The 16940-nt window shown below is 43.5% G+C and overlaps 1 protein-coding gene across 3 annotated transcripts in view; it reads right to left on the bottom strand.

Annotated features, from left to right (window-relative positions):
* The window catches only part of DCLK1 (doublecortin like kinase 1), a 477375-nt gene that overhangs the window by 390444 nt on the left and 69991 nt on the right, over positions 1–16940 (bottom strand). For all 3 annotated transcript variants that reach the window (XM_040340400.1, XM_040340401.1, XM_040340404.1), the window contains exon 3: positions 12347–12693. In XM_040340400.1, the coding sequence (XP_040196334.1) occupies positions 12347–12693 (347 nt within the window). The remainder of the gene's footprint in view (positions 1–12346; positions 12694–16940) is intronic.

The following is a 16940-nucleotide window of genomic DNA, read 5'->3' as shown; positions in this document are numbered from 1 at the left end:
AAATATCTCAAGACTGATTTTTCTAAGGTTTTATGGACTGATGAAATGAGAGTGAGTCTTGATGGGCCAGATGGATGGGCCCGTGGCTGGATTGGTAAAGGGCAGAGAGCTCCAGTCCGACTCAGACGCCAGCAAGGTGGAGGTGAAGTACTGGTTTGGGCTGGTATCATCAAAGATGAGCTTGTGGGGCCTTTTCGGGTTGAGGATGGAGTCAAGCTCAACTCCCAGTCCTACTGCCAGTTTCTGGAAGACACCTTCTTCAAGCAGTGGTACAGGAAGAAGTCTGCATCCTTCAAGAAAAACATGATTTTCATGCAGGACAATGCTCCATCACACGCGTCCAAGTACTCCACAGCGTGGCTGGCAAGAAAGGGTATAAAAGAAGAAAAACTAATGACATGGCCTCCTTGTTCACCTGATCTGAACCCCATTGAGAACCTGTGGTCCATCATCAAATGTGAGATTTACAAGGAGGGAAAACAGTACACCTCTCTGAACAGTGTCTGGGAGGCTGTGGTTGCTGCTGCACGAAATGTTGATGGTGAACAGATCAAAACACTGACAGAATCCATGGATGGCAGGCTTTTGAGTGTCCTTGCAAAGAAAGGTGGCTATATTGGTCACTGATTTGTTTTTGTTTTGTTTTTGAATGTCAGAAATGTATATTTGTGAATGTTGAGATGTTATATTGGTTTCACTGGTAAAAATAAATAATTGAAATGGGTATATATTTGTTTTTTGTTAAGTTGCCTAATAATTATGCACAGTAATAGTCCCCTGCACACACAGATATCCCCCTAAAATAGCTAAAACTAAAAACAAACTAAAAACTACTTCCAAAAATATTCAGCTTTGATATTAATGAGTTTTTTGGGTTCATTGAGAACATGGTTCTTGTTCAATAATAAAATTAATCCTCAAAAATACAACTTGCCTAATAATTCTGCACTCCCTGTAAATGTATTATATTCGACTTTTTAATTAATATCATGAATTTAAATTAATATGAATTTATTGTTCGCCGTTATCGGCACCTTTAGCATAAGAAAAGGTCAAGAAAAATGCATCCCTTTGAATTCTATGTATGTCTTCACACTGGTCCGCTGCGCTTCTGTTGTGGTGTTAAAAATCTTGCTTGCTGCATTGTTCATCAGTTTAAAAAAACGCACCAAGAACACACCTTCTCATTGAAATGCACTGAAGACGAAGCAAGAACGCATTAATAATGCACCCGTGTTACATTTTTGATGCGTTTTTTTGATCTTCTAAATTAATATAGGTTTAAAGATATATTTAAGTTATATTTTCAGTTCCGCTGGTATAATTACACAGACAGTCTGCATCCAGGGCCAATTATCGGCAGGTAACCACTGCATGACCGATTACAGACTCCTATTGGTTTGAATGGGGCTTCTTGACCACAGCTAATTGCAGGGGACCTTGCTTAGTCTCCTGAGAGTAATCACAAAGAGCCCCATTGGCAAGTGTGAATAAAACGTAAAACCTAAGTTTAGTAAAAAAATAAATAAAAATCAGCACAGGGGATAGTATTATCTATTAATGTGTTCCTTGTGCTGATGGCTGCTGCTTTCGTTGAAATCCCAAGTCCTTTGGATCCACCCTACCCCTGCAGCAGTGATCAGCTGGTATCATGGGGCGAGTCGACGGACCTATAACAGGCAAATGACGACTATATAAGTCCTACTCCTTCATTAATAAAAGCTGTACTATAGCTTCCCTGAATGGAGAAGGTGGACCTTTCATTCATCTGCCTGTCCTCCATTTATAGAGCATCTTTCATTCGTGGAAGCTATAGTACAGCTTCTATGAATGGGGGAGGGTGACAGAAAGGGGGGCATATTTGGGAATCTCAGTGAGTGCCAGTGACAGGTTCCTCGGATCTATTAACCCCCGCTGCATTAGAAGATTGGGGCTGCAGAGGTAGACAAAGTTCCAAGGATTTCGGATTTCAACTAAAGCAGCAGCCATCAGCATATAGATCATTCCGCATTAACTGTAATGCCGCGTACACACGGTAGTTTTTTGTGATGAAAAAAAACGACGTTTTTTATTGTGAAACAAAACAACGTTTTTCAAACTTCATTTTAAAAAACAACGTTGCCTACACACCATCTTTTTGTCAAAATGCTCTAGCAAAGCGCGGTTACGTTCAGCACGTACGACGGCACTCTGTTCCATTCAAGCTCGCTTCATAACTTGCTTCTGAGCATGCGCAGGTTTAAAAACGTCGTTTTACCCACACACTATCATTTTAAATGACACAAAAAAACGACATAAAAAATTGAAGCATGTTCAAAAAAAATTTTTTTGTCGTTTTTCAGAAGACATAAAACAACGTTTTCCCCACACACGGTCATTTTAAGTGACGTTTTTAAAAATGTCGTTTTTTTTCATCACAAAAAACAACCGTGTGTATGGGGCATAAGTATTGTCTCTTGTGCTGATTTAATTTTTTTTTTTTTTTTACTAAATTTCAATTGTAAAAGGGATCGCATAGAAAGCCCACCACATTTGTATTGTCTTTACTGGGATGACCCCGTCAAGCACCAACTGCATACATGTACATCCTCTCTTGTGAAGTGACAGGCGGTGACGAAATTGAGGAACTGTGTTGGCCCTTCCCTGTTTACTGTAAAACCATGGAAACTGTAGATGGGTCAACTTCTAGACTCCTACCTTAGTTGCTTTATGGGTGAACTATTCCTGGTGGTGTTCACTAGTAGCAAAAAAAGCAGAAAAAGGATAAACAAACACATACACTATATTACCAAAAGTATCGGGACACCTGCCTTTACACACACATGAACTTTAATTAAAGGCATCCCAGTCTTAGTTTGTAGTGTTCAATATTGAGTTGGCCCACCCTTTGCAGCTATAAAAGCTTCAACTCTTCTGGGAAGGCTGTCCACAAAGTTTAGGGTTATGTCTATGGGAATGTTTGACCATTCTTCCAGAAGAGCATTTGTGAGGTCAGGCACTTATGTGGAGGAGAAGGCCTGGCTTGCAGTTTCTGCTCTAATTCATCCCAAAGGTGTTCTATCGGGTTGAGGTCAGGACTCTGCACATGACAGTCAAGTTCCTTCACCCCAAACTCACTCATCCATGTCTTTATGGACCTTGCTTTGTGCACTGGTGTGCAGTCATGTTGGAACAGGAAGGGGCCATTCCCAAACTGTTCCCACAAAGTTGAGAGCATGAAAGTGTACAAAGTTCAATGGATTACAAGAGTGTTGGACTTTTTCAGGATATAATCCATGTGAGAAGATAGATTCTGGTTGGTGCACCTGAAAAGGTCATGGGAATCATTTCTCTAATAAGTGTTTAAATGTACAGTTGTCACAGACTATCTGTTGCCCGCAGCTTGTCTCTTCCATTTTCCCACTACTGAAAGGGAGAATAATCTGAAAAATCTGACTGGTCCTCGTTGGCACCATTCTCTCAGGCCCTTTGGGAAATGAGGCCAGTAACTTTGCTGAAACTAAAGCATAAATGGCTATAATAAGAAACAGAGACATTCAATTCATAACTCTGTAGCTAAAAATAATATATGAGCAAGTTAAACGCTGGAAGACGTCTGGCTAAGTGACAAACCCCATTCTATGGGTAGGATGAAGCCACATATTTATGTGGGTAGCTCATCCTTAAATTATACTTTGAATCACTAAGCTTTTAATTGAAGATGTTCACCACAATGACAAGATTTAAACTATTGTTAGAGATGAATAAGAAATGATAAATATTGTACATCCTTTCTGTAAATGGTCCATTCACCAAAAAAACAATATTCCTGCTTTGGACAAATAACAGTGAGCAAAAAAGATTTCCCCATTGCAAATATAGGCTTGTTTAGGTCTATCACATCTAATAAAAGGTATACCCTTCTTCTGGAAACACCAAATTCCAGAAATGTTCCTTATTGGGAATCACCATATGTTCTGGCTTAAATAATAGGATTTTTGTACTCACCGTAAAATCCATTTCTCTGAGTTCATGGACGGACACAGCAGCCTTTGACCTTAGGGTTATATCCGCTTCCTTCAGGAGAGTTTAGGATATAACCCTAAGGTCAAAGGATGCTGTGTCCGTCCATGAACGGAAGAGAAAATAGGATTTTTGTACTCACCGTAAAATCCATTTCTCTGAGTTCATGGACGGACACAGCAGCCTTTGACCTTAGGGTTATATCCTAAACTCTCCTGAAGGAAGCGGATATAACCCTAAGGTCAAAGGCTGCTGTGTCCATCCATGAACGGAAGAGAAACCATATATATTTTTTATAACCTTAAGTAGACCCATAGGACTCTGCTCAACACCCTCTTGTTTTATGGAAGGAAGGCCATTCTGTTGCATGGCGCAAACCAGGGGCACCTGATCTGCTCCTCTAAAAGGGCCTATTCAACTCTATGATGTCATAATATACAGTGACGTGCTTATCTAGAGGCTGCGGGAAGGAATTCGATAGGGTGTGGCAGGCATGGTATAACTCTGATCTGACTGTAGGTTAACACCTTGCTAATGGGGGAAGAATAATTTGTATATCTGTATATTGTTCAATCCGGTAGATATGCTAGGAGATTTGGGGCTCCACCCTTAAATCCTTGGTTGAGGTGTGCATTGGGGCAAATTTGATCTATCCGGAAGACTCATGGGGGGATGAGGGGAGAGAGAACTGGGCAAGGGGGTTGCTGGGGGGGGTGTTCTTGTTCCTACGTATTAGTTAGGTAGCACTACTGTTAATTAGACAGGACATGTTTTAATAACTGTACCTAATTATGTGGGCCATGTTGGCCTGTCACCGACTTAATGTTGTGCTGCGTCGGCTGCTGTTGTTTGCTGTATGTGTTGTTAAAATCAATAAAAATTATTTTACAAAAAAATAAAGTAGACCCAAACTATAGTTAGGTTCACATTTCCAGGTTACTTAGGATGTAGAGAGGAATGCTAGGGTAGATAAAGTTTATTAAAACCTTAAGGCCCCGTACACACGGTCGGACAAAACCGATGAGAATGGGCAGACGGACCGTTTTCATCGGTACACCTCTGTACGGCCTGATGTGGGTACACACCATCAGTTCAAAATCCGATCGGGTCAGAACGCGGTGAAGTAAAACACACGACGTGCTGAATAAAACAAAGTTCAATGCTTCCAAGCATGCGTCGACTTGATTCTGAGCATGCGCGGGTTTTGAACCGATGCTTTTCTGTACTAACCATCGGTTTGGTCCGATGGGGCAGCGGTCCATCGGTTCGGTTTTGAAGCATGTTTTAAAATTTTGGACCGAAGGAAAACAGACCGATAGCCTATACACACGGTCGGTTTGGTCCGATGAAAATTAACTTCGGTTCATTCTCATCGGACCAAACCGACCGTGTGTACGGGGCCTAAGGAGTAACTCCACTTTTGTTGAAAAAAACATTCCCTCCTGGGTGATTTATGTACCGTATTTATCGGCGTATACCGCGCACTTTTTTGCCCTGAATATCAGGGCAAAATTGTGGGTGCGTGGTATGCGCCGATACCCACTTTCCCGCGCCGAGTTTTGAATACTGCGCCGACATATACCGAGCGCAGTACACTCGGGTATAGTCGGGCAGTCTCGGCTCCTTCCGCGGTCACGTCCTGGACGTACAGGACGTCAGCGCGGGTAGCCAAGCATTGCCGACAATACACGAGTGTACTGCGCTCTGTATATGTCGGCGCAGTATTCAAACTCGGCACGGGAAACGAGCGGGGAGGACGGGAGGACGCCGCAGAAGGACGCCGGACCCGACGAAGAGGACACCCGAAGCCGCAGACGAACGCCGGACCCGACGAGGCTGCCGATGGACGTCGCGTTAGACACCAAAACTGTAGCGCGTTATACCGCGATAAATACGGTACATTGCAAGGATTTTAACATACGTTGTTACAGATTCCTACCTTTTGTTATTCTGAAGAAAAAGCTGTTTGTTTGACTGTGTCCATGTGAAAAGTGAATCTAATGGGAGTGGTTTCATAATTATCAATCAGCTGCTGCACTTGCAGGCTCTAATGGGGAAAATTGCAGGGTCTGGATCCCTTTAGATGTGATTTCCTATTGGGAGTATCTTACCAAAAATGAAATTTTTGTTGCAGGGAATGCCTGATATCTGACTTGTATCTTAGTGTAGACTTCTGGGAAAATCAATGAGCCAATCACACAAGCAGTAAATTATGTTTCTGGGGGGAATTCTGTACACATTCTGTGCACAGAACACCTCCAGGTAGCCACATTGCATTGCATTTTACAGAAAATTACAGAGCTGCAGATTGAAAGGGAAAGGTAAACTTTGACTTGTGGAGCAATTGTATATGTTAGAAGTATTTATTTTTATTTGCTATTTTTTTTCCACAAAAGTGGAGTTGCCCTTTAAAGCTAAAGTTTAGTGAGTTTTTTTTTTTTTTTCAAAAACAACCTCAACTTCCCATAAATGAAGTCCTGTGTGCTGGTGGCTGCTATGTTGGGTTGAAATCTGAAGCCCTCTATCACTGCAGCTGTGATTTACTGGTGCTGTAGGCTACTAATATAAATGGCTGCACCATTGAACTCATCACGTGCCAACTATGCCCATTCTTTTAACCCCTAGAAGCCATAGTATCAGTTACCACAATGAAAAGCATATCTTGACTGGAGGAGGTGGACCTTTCATTCATCCAACCGTCCTCCATTCATAGAGAGCTTTTCAAAATAGCTTTACTGAAATTCTGCTTTAAAGTAGTTGTAAACCTCAGACATTAAATATGAACAAAACATATCCCTCTATAGTGTGTACTTATCTCAATTAAGAGCACTAAGTGTCACCTTTGCCTGCTGCTTCGTTCCTCTGCTATCAGCATGAGTCACTTCTGACAAGTTTTTCTGACACCAAGAGAAAAAAGGTGACAGGGGAGGGAGCTCCAGGTGATTGACAGCCTCAGCTCTGTTCCTGTGTGTGTGTGTGTGTGTGTGTGGGAGGGGGGGGGGGTGATCCTTCCCTCCAATCAGCTTTCAGAGCTCTCCTCACAGAGCTCTGCAGTGTAACTTCAGCTTTCCACCCCCTTTTCTACTGAACTCTCAGACAAGCTTTAAAATTAAACACTTTGTGTGTTTTCTGAGGACAATCACTTCATTGGGTATATGAAAGGGTTTGCAACCACTTTATGGAGAATTTTAACTGAATCATCAAAAATAAAACAAAGGCACAATCAATACTGTTGCACTTGTGCAGTTCAGTGCATATTTCCACAGAAAACAGGCAGGTATGTTTATTTTATTGCAGGATGGACATTGCATGCCTTAAAAACCCTGTTATTCTATCCTAATGCCGCGTACACACAATCGTTTTTCATGACGAGAAAAATGCAATTTTTTTAAACTGGTCATTAAAAACGACCATGTGTGGGCCGCAGAGCATTTTTCTCGTCGAGAAAAATGGGCATTAAAAATTTAGAACATGCTCTATTTTTTCTCGTCGTTTTTCACGTTGTCGTTTTTCTCGTCGTGAAAAATGGTAGTGTGTATGCTTTAAGGACGGGGAAAAAAACGTTCATAATCAGAAGCAAGTTATGAGATGGGAAATTAGCATAATCAGCCCAAAGGGTTGCGCCATTTGAATGGAACTTCCCCTTTTTAGTGCCGTCGTACATGTTTTACGTCACCACGCTTTGCTCGAGGATTTTTTTCACGATCGTGTGTATGCAAGGCAGGCTTAAGAGGAATCATGTCGAGAAAAACATTGTTTTTTTCCATGACATGAGAAACGGTCGCGTGTACGCGGCATTAGCGTTTTGCTACAATTGATTTACTTGCATATTTATGATATTTTATGGGAAGAAGGATATCATATCTGAAACACACATCTCTAGAACGCATTGGGAGAGATTTCCTAAAACTGATGAGTGCAAAATCTGGGCAGCACTGCATAGAAACCAATCAGCTTCCAGGTTTTATTGTAAAAGCTTAAATAAACAAGCTGAAGTTTGAAGCTGATTGGCTACTATGCACAGCGGCACCAGGTTCTAAATCTCTCCTTCTGTCTTCATGTGACAGTGTACAGCAGATTCCTCTATGAATTGTCTTACACTCTTTTTGATAAAACCTCTGTGATTATCAAGAAAATGTAATCCAATTATGAGGACATTAGGTTGTTTATGCTTTGATCCTCTTTATTATTCGTATTAATCTGCTAATCTCACTCTAATAGAGAACAGAGACAAGCGGCCAACTCTATGAGGGAACAATCATCTTTGTTTCTTTCAAGGTCCCCAGTGTTCCCGTGCCTGGCCTGCTGACGTTGCGTGGAATGACATTTTTTGGCTGTTTCAGATGGAGAGCAAAACATTCTACTGCTGCCTTACAGTGGACCCTGCATCAGATATATTTTCATGTTAAATGTATGCATGTTAGGTAAAACCTCAACCCAGCTAACCCATCTTCCACCAAGAAGGGTTAGCCAGGGAATGTCTAGGAGATGATGATTGTGTATAGTCATTCCACTGATCCAATTGTAACTTGATGAATCAGGCAATCACCATTTTTTCTGTGCACCTTTATAATGGATTTACATGGGCCATGGAAGAGCCTCCAGTGCCGTGATGTTAGTCAGCATTCTGTCTTCATTCCAACCACCTATTCAGCTCAGTGCACTACATTGGCTCCATTGTTTATGAGGCATTAAGCAGGGCTCCGAAATGCCAGCTAAGCTCCTATTTTGACCATCCATCTGACTCCAACCTTAATAAGGTAGCAGGACTTTACAGGGTTTTTTACCCTTAGACCCTAGTGCCCAACCCAATCAGGGGCACATGTAGACTTTGGTACTTTTTTTGCAGCCCTCAGGGCCCTTGCAAACACTAATCTGTGTTTCCCTATTGCGCTGTTATAGTAGGGATTACCAGGAGCCTCATATAATATATAATAAGGTGTGCAATCAGCGCAAAAAAATATATATGTACAATACCCCCCAAAAAATGCCAGCTGAACACTAAAGACTTTCACAAAAATCACAAAAAATATATATACTCTGTCTCTGGCCTATGATTGTCTCCTGAAAGCACATGCCCAGTCTTCAACAACCTTATGTTTGTTCACATCTGAAGATCTCTCGTATCATGCCCATAGTCTTTGACTATATCCTGTTGTGTGTCTGCAGTCTCTGATAATTAATATTTACTGAATTTTATGTGTGGACTTAAGTAAAGTAGGGGGCTGCACTTGAGGCAACCCCTTATCAAGAAAGTTTGATCATCACCGCTGTAGCACCTGATCATTGCAAAATGTATATTTTTGTGATTTGTTTTAAATCTATTGTATTTGTATGTTTTGTTTTGTTTTTAGCTGAAAGAAAATACAGAAATGTTGTCAATCATGTGCAAGAGTGGCCCCTATGGCCAGTTGCATTTAATCAAGCCACTGGGTTGTCCAATAAATATTGCCTATCACACGGGCAGCCAATTAGTTTACTGCCTGCTTCATGTTGTACTGTCACTGGTTTCCTTTACAAACGTGTTGCCCAGGTTAAAGAAGCCTTACCATAAGTATCTTTTTTTTTTATTCTTTTTTTTTTTTTTTTACACGTTATCATTCGTTTATCTTTTTTCTGTACTTTATGCAGAATTAAACCTATAGTAAAGTAAAAACCCCAAAATGTTAGCTCTGCACCACTCCCAACTCCTGGGCCATCACTGGCTAGATGATTCTTGGCTTCTTTAGCGGCCTACAGTCAACAAGTGAGTAAATCGGACATGTGCCGCTGCATGTCTGCACGGCTAGTGTCTGTACACTGCCAGCATAGTCTTCATGCTGCGTGATGTCACTTTTATGGACACAAATCAGCAGAGCATGTAACTGCACTGAAGAGCACTACTACACTCTCCACCACGGAACATGCCCTTTGCCACTGCACCAATGCACACATCTGTATTCATCCTGTTTCTCAAAATGTCACACCTTTTCCCCAGTAATATTAATATATGAAGACACAATATGTAAAGATGTAGCAGGTATCAATTCCTTGCTGGGTCAGATTGTTTTTTCGTTTTATGGAATAGCTCATACAGACTTGACAAAAACCTTTAGCCTACAATGGTTCTTCCATGGAATCACTTGCAATGGAATACTTACAGGGTCTCCTGGGAAATAAACAATCACTTGCCCTGTGCATCTGCTCCTCTCCGCAGGGTTCCCTGCCACAGATCTCTTGTACCTAACTTTGGAAATGTTACACCATTGTTTACATTTCTTAGCACCCATACTGGTGTTCATAGAACTATTATCTTATGCCGCGTACACACCATCACTTTATGTGCTGAAAAAAAACGACGTTTTTAAAAACGTCAATTTGAATGACAGTGTGTGGGGGAAAACTTTGTTTTATGTCTTGTGAAAAACAACAAAAATAAATTTAAGCATGCTTCAATTTTATGTGTTGTTTTTCAAAACGTCGTTTTTTGTGTCACAGAAATTGACCGTGTGTAGCAAAAAACAACGTTTAAAACGACGTTTTTAAACCCGCGCATGCCCAGAAGCTAGTTATGAAGCGAGCTTCAATGGAAAAAAGTGGTGAACGTAACCGCACTTTGCTAGAGCATTGTGAAAAAACGATCGTGTGTAGGCAACGTCGTCTTTGAAAATTGAAGTTTCAAAAACTTTGTTTTTTACTTCACAGAAAATGTCGTTTTTTTTTCCATCGCATAAAGTGATGGTGTGTACGCGGCATTATAGGTAACAATACAATAAAGGCTTAAAGTGCATGTAAACCCGAAATTTGTATTTTTATTTTTTGATGTGACAATGTACAGTATACGATTTCCTATCATCTGTGCCCAGTCTTGCCACACAGAGTTAATCCAGCTCTAAGTAATACTCTTTTATTGTTCAGTGAAATAAAACGGACTAACAGAGAAAAACCTTAGTCCGTTCCGCCCCCTTGCTGTGAATGACAGTTTATTTACATATCTCATGCACTAGCCTGGAGACAGGAATTGTTTTTTATATCCCACCCCAACTTCTTTTCTGAAGTCATGTGGTTACTTTTCTGGATTTTGACTGGATGTTAGTGATCATAGCAGAATTTAGTGTAAGGAATACATAGGAAAAAATGCATGTTGACAAGGGGAGTGTAGAGGAGGGTGGGGAGTCTACTGACATCACGACTCCACCCACAGAGCTCCAGACAACAGATCCACCCACAGAATCTGCAGTTTTTCAGTTATTATAACAGACAGAGGGGAGACATTTGACAGGTAAGGATACATGCAGGAGACATCTATATCCTTATAGATCAACACTATGGCAGTAGTTTAGAAAGGATGAGAGTGGCCCATTACACCACTATTCAGAGCCTAAAAATGCAAGGCTGGTTCCTAATCACAATCTGCAACTAGAACAGCTCCTGATTGCTCAAAAATATACAAAATCTTTATTATTTAAAAAAAAAAACATATTCATGAATACCACCTTATGTCCACTGGAGTTGACAATGGCAGTGGCCACAATTCATTACTATCTAGATCAGTGGTTCTCAACCTGGGGGTCGGGACCCCCTCGGGGGTCGAATGAGGATTTGCCAGAGGTCCCCGAATCCTGGGCTGTTCCTGAAGCTCACATTGCTCTCCCAGGCTTTTTTGTGGCCACCCAGCAGGGCTATCCCTGGAGCCTGTGGCCGGGCAGCTGGGCTGTTCCTGGAGCCCACAGCCGCCCACTCAGCCTCTTCGCAGGCGCCCATTCAGTTCAGGGCATGGCTGGGGGGCAGAGACTAGAGGTCAGCTGACTGGTAAGAAATGTGAAGTGGGAGGGGCTGCAGGAGACCCTATCTCATATTTTTGGCACCACAAAGTCGGAGACACAGTGAGTTACATTACCTGTGATTATAGTTGCCATTAAAAGGACTCAGGTAGCACTAAATGTCTGTGGGTTAGGGGCGCAAAATACTTGTCTTGCCTTGAGTGCTGACAACCCACGCTATGAAAATAATTTTAGGGGTCCCCACAACTTGGGAAATTTTATCAAGGGGTCACAGCACTAGAAGGTTGAGAACCACTGGTCTAGATTCATGCTATTCTGTATGAATGCATGAAGAACATTCGACTTCAAGAGAAATTAGCCCAGTAGCATGCAATTTTGCTGGTATTTGTGCAGAACTAATGTGCATTCCGTTTCACAAGAGGAATACCTGCATTTTTTAAAACTGAATATTCCCCTTAGTGACGGTAGTTTGGACCATTCCAGGTAATTGCATGAAGTGGGTCAGCAGCGTTGAGCAAAACTGCATTTTCCTGGAAATTGTATATTCCAGTTCATCTGTATACACAAGTCCTGTGGCTTACCTGTTTCCCATCCAGTGTATAGAGGCGTTTTACCACTCCAGAATCCAGTTTTATGGCATCGGTTATATCAGTCAGAACTTGGTCAAAAGAATGGGCTGTTTTCTTGTTGAGGAGAATGCGGACGGCCTTACGTGGCTTCACCCCACTTCTAATGATTGTAAGAAGCTTGGGCCTGATAAAATCTTTGCCCTCTCTCCCATCGGAGGTGCTGGGCTTGGCGGAAGCCAGAGGCTGCCCTGAGCGAGGGCTGACGGTGGTCTTCACATTCACTGACCAGTTGGGATTTACATTCTTTGTGTAATCCAATTTTTTGAAAGGCTCAATGGATCCGCACACATAACTTTCACCTAAAAGAAAAGAAATGTTGATGTAATTACTATACATGCTTGTGAAAATAGAATTTTCAAACAAGTAATGTAAACTCATATTTACAATGAATGGCTGCCCACTCAACTGCAGGACTCTTGCATACACATATATCCTCATTTAGGCTGCACACAAGCGCCTGAGCCTGTGCAATGTAAATTTTGGTATAATTACCCCCTCTCCCCCCAATCAAAATGCATAGATGCCACATACAGCACCCATAGATATGAATGGCTCTACATGAGTATACAGCAGTGCTTGTGTAAACACAAGTGTAGTGTTTTACATTTTTTGCACATGCCCGACATTGTATTTGTGTTTACACAAGCGCCTGCATATACTTGAATACAGCATTCTAATCTTTTATGTAAACAAGGTAGAAGCGTAGATCAGAGTGCTGAGACTGGATTTAAATTGCTTCACACACTCTCTTGTATATTTTGAGGATAACTTACTCCACAGTGACTGTATCTATACGAGTTGGTGAGGGTTTGTTTTACAGCTTAATAACAGCTTTGCTGATAGCCAGCCTGGCAGAAGGCTCACTTTAAAGACAAATTGCAGCTTGGACCAATGTAAGTTTGCAAATGTCATACCTGATGGACCAACATGCAAAGATGGCAATCTCTGTAGTAGTGGGCGCTACTACAGTGATCGCCAATATTTTCCAGGTTGTGCGCTGAGTGGCTGCGCCACTGCACATTGACCATACCACAAGCTCAGCACAACCATCATTCACCGTGACACCCATTCTAGGATGGAAACAGTGTATTAACCAGGAGGGTAGGCAATTAAATTAATGGCCTATTGACAGTGGCGGCTGGTGGTAATTTTGTTTTTGGGGGGGACAGCAAACAGTGCACCCACAGCCAATCCCCCCCAGGTCTGGTCAGTTGGGTTCAGAGGATTTACCCCATCTATGGCGGGCATCGGTTCACCCAGGCGACAGGCAGCAGCTTCCCCTGCTCTCCGCGGGCATCACAGTGGCTCACCTTTCCTCCCTCCTCCTCAGCGGCCAATCAGGACGGGTCTCAGACCTGCATCTGGATTGGCCAGGAGGTGGATCATTGTTTCAATAGCAAATATTCATTCGCTATTGTAACACACATGGGTGGGCTCGTACCATAATGACCACCCTATTTTGAAGCCTATTAGAGCCTCTGGCTCTAATCAGGTGCTTCCAAAAAACATCCCCCCCCTCGTTAGACACATGGATAGGAGGGGTAGCACTTTGTTGCCCCTAACGGATGGGCTGCCCCTGCCTTGTATTGCATTATGTTTCTGGGTGAGGGTGGTTGTCTTGGCAGAGACCAGGCTTTTCTTCCTCAACTCAAGTTAGAGCCTGTGGGGAGGAGAACAGTGAGCAGCACAAATGTGACAATACCAAGGCTCACTTCAAATCTCCAGAGACTAGCAGTAAGAGATCTCACACTGCAGATATACTGTAAATCTATGAGGCTGTAGGTACAGGAGTGTCTAGGCACTCTAACATACCATAATTTGAGTAAATAAATAAAGGAGGGATTTGAAAGAGACGTATGGACTTTTGGAATTATCCTTACCTAGCTGGATGCCATTCTATGTATTAGGGTGCCATTCTATGCATTAAGATAAAATACCTTCTGTGTTTAGCAGCCTCCCCAGAACCCCCTAATACTTACCTAAGCCCCATCTCTGTCCAGCGATGTCCATGAGTGCCTTAGCATCCGTGACTCTCCCTCCTGATTGGCTCCTGCGGCTATCAATCAAAGTCAGTTAGCCAATCAGAAGAGAAAGGGGGTGGGGCTAGGTTGGGTCTCCGTGTCTGAATGGACACAGAGAGCTGTGACTTAGCTCAGGTGTCCCTATAGCAAGCTGCTTGCTGTGGGGGCACTCGACAGGAGGGAGGGGCCAGGAGCAGCGAAGAAGGACCCAAGAAAAAGAGAATCAGGCCTGCTCTGTAAAAAACCAACTGCACAGAGGAGGTCAGTATAACATGTTTGTTATTTTATAAAAAAAAAAAAAGGTCAGGAAATGAGACTAAAACAAGCGGTAACATTTTATACACGTCATATAACAGAATGACATGAAAATCTTGATTGGCTGGATTAATACTTTGGATTTTAACCTGTTGTACCCACTTCCATTCTTAGGCCATTTATAAACAGCCTAAGGTTGGTTATGCCAGGATCATGGTATCATTGTTTTTCAGCAGACGATTCCCTCCAATGTAAAAGTGATCAGAGCAGCTATAGAACTTGGGCTGGGGTAGGGGGTCGCCTGATCGGGGATTCCGATAAGGATACGAGCAGCGTCATCCTCTTCCGTGGACACAGTGAAGGCAACTGATGCGACATCAGAAACCGGAAGCGATGAGGATTCCAGTCTTATGTAAACAAGCAGTTACTGAAAGCATCTGATCAAATGTCCCGCGGACAGCGAACGCGGTGACGTGGCCGCGCCGTCGCAGCGACGATGACGCAGCGACGTGCGCGACCCTGGAAGGTCAATGCTTCCACGCATGCGTCGAATCACTTCGACGCATGCGAGGGCTTTCGGCCCTTTCCACCTACCAGTTCCCACCAGTGCCACCTATCAATTCCCACCAGTGCCACCTATCAGTGTTCATCAGTGCTGACAATTAGTGCTCATCAGTGCCTCATCATCAGTGCTGCCTATCAGTGTCACCTATTAGTGCCACCTATCAGTGACGCCTATCAATGCCACCTATCAGTGCCCTTCAGTGCCACCCATCAGTGCCACCCATCAGTGCAACCTCTCAGTGCCCATCAGTGCCACCTATTAGTGCCCACCAGTGCCACCTCATTAGTGCCCATCAGTGCAGCCTATCAGTGCCAATCAGTGCAGCCACATCAATGAAGGAGAAAAATTACCTGTTTGCAAAATGTTATATCAAACTATGAAACTGTTTTATTTATTTATTTATTTATTTTATTAAATACCACCAAGAGAAAGCTCTATTTGAGTGAAAACAAATGATAACAATTCCATTTGGGTACAGTGAAGCATGACCGCACAATTGTCATTCAAAGTGTGACAGCACTGAAGGCTGAAAATTGGCCCGGTCAGGAAGGGAGTTTAAGTGCCCTGTAAGCAAGTGATTAAAGCACCCTGTCCCCCCATACTCATTGGTAGATGGACTTCTGTTGAACCACAGTGCTCATACATGGATCAAAATTCATCCAGTCCCTGCTGAACTGGACCATTTTGATCCATGTAAGGTTGACTTAACTCTGCTCTTTCATTCTATCAGTGTGTTCCTTGTTAGTAGGGGTGCAACGGATCACAGTTGATCCGTGATCCGAACGTGTCACCCCCTTCGGATTGGAACACACTGTGATCTGCGGATTGCCACGGCTCCGGAGCTAGGCCGAACCCGCGGCCTTTCCTAATGTTACGGCGGCTGCTCCGGAGCTAGGCCGAAGCCGCAGCCTTTCCTAATGTTATGGCCGCGGCTTCGGCCTACCTCCGGAGCCGCGACCATAATGCTAGGAAAGGCCGCGGCTTCGGCCTAGCTCCGGAGCCGCGGCCATCTTGGTACACCCGGCGGCGGCCCTCCTCTGTTTACACCCACAGATGAGGAGCCCGCACCCGTGGGACACACTGCTCGTCTGTCGGTACTAGCTGGGGGGGGGTCACTGTACTGAGTGGAGGGGGGTCACTGTACTGAGAGGAGGGGGGTCACTGTACTGAGAGAAGGGGGGTCACTGTACTGAGAGAAGGGGGGTCACTGTACTGAGAGGAGGGGGGGTCACTGTACTGAGAAGGGGGGTCACTGTACTGAGAGGAGGGGGGTCACTGTACTGAGAAGGGGGGTCACTGTACTGAGAAGGGGGGTCACTGTACTGAGAGGAGGAGGGGGGTCACTGTACTGAGAGGAGGGGGGGTCACTGTACTGAGAAGGGGGGTCACTGTACTGAGAAGAGGGGGTCTCTGTACTAAGAGGAGGGGGGTGTCTGCACCGAGGGGGTACTATAGTTGGTGGGGAGGGAGATGTGGATATTACAGTGGGGGAGATTTTTTTTTTTGCCGATCCGAAAAATGATCCGATCCGTGACTCCTGATCCGAGGAACGATCCGAACCGTGAGTTTTTTGATCCGTTGCACCCCTACTTGTTAGCATATGAGCACCGCAGCAAATCAGTTCTTTGTGGTGCTTCTCCCTCTCTCCATCTAAGCTCTACTGCACAGGGGCTGCAAAGGGCTGATACCAAGTCAAATTTGGGTA

This window comes from Rana temporaria, chromosome 2, assembly GCF_905171775.1.
Source record: "Rana temporaria chromosome 2, aRanTem1.1, whole genome shotgun sequence".
Classification (NCBI taxonomy): domain Eukaryota; kingdom Metazoa; phylum Chordata; class Amphibia; order Anura; family Ranidae; genus Rana; species Rana temporaria.
The sequence above is the reverse complement of the archived record's forward strand: the minus strand, read 5'-3'. Positions and strand labels throughout refer to the sequence as shown.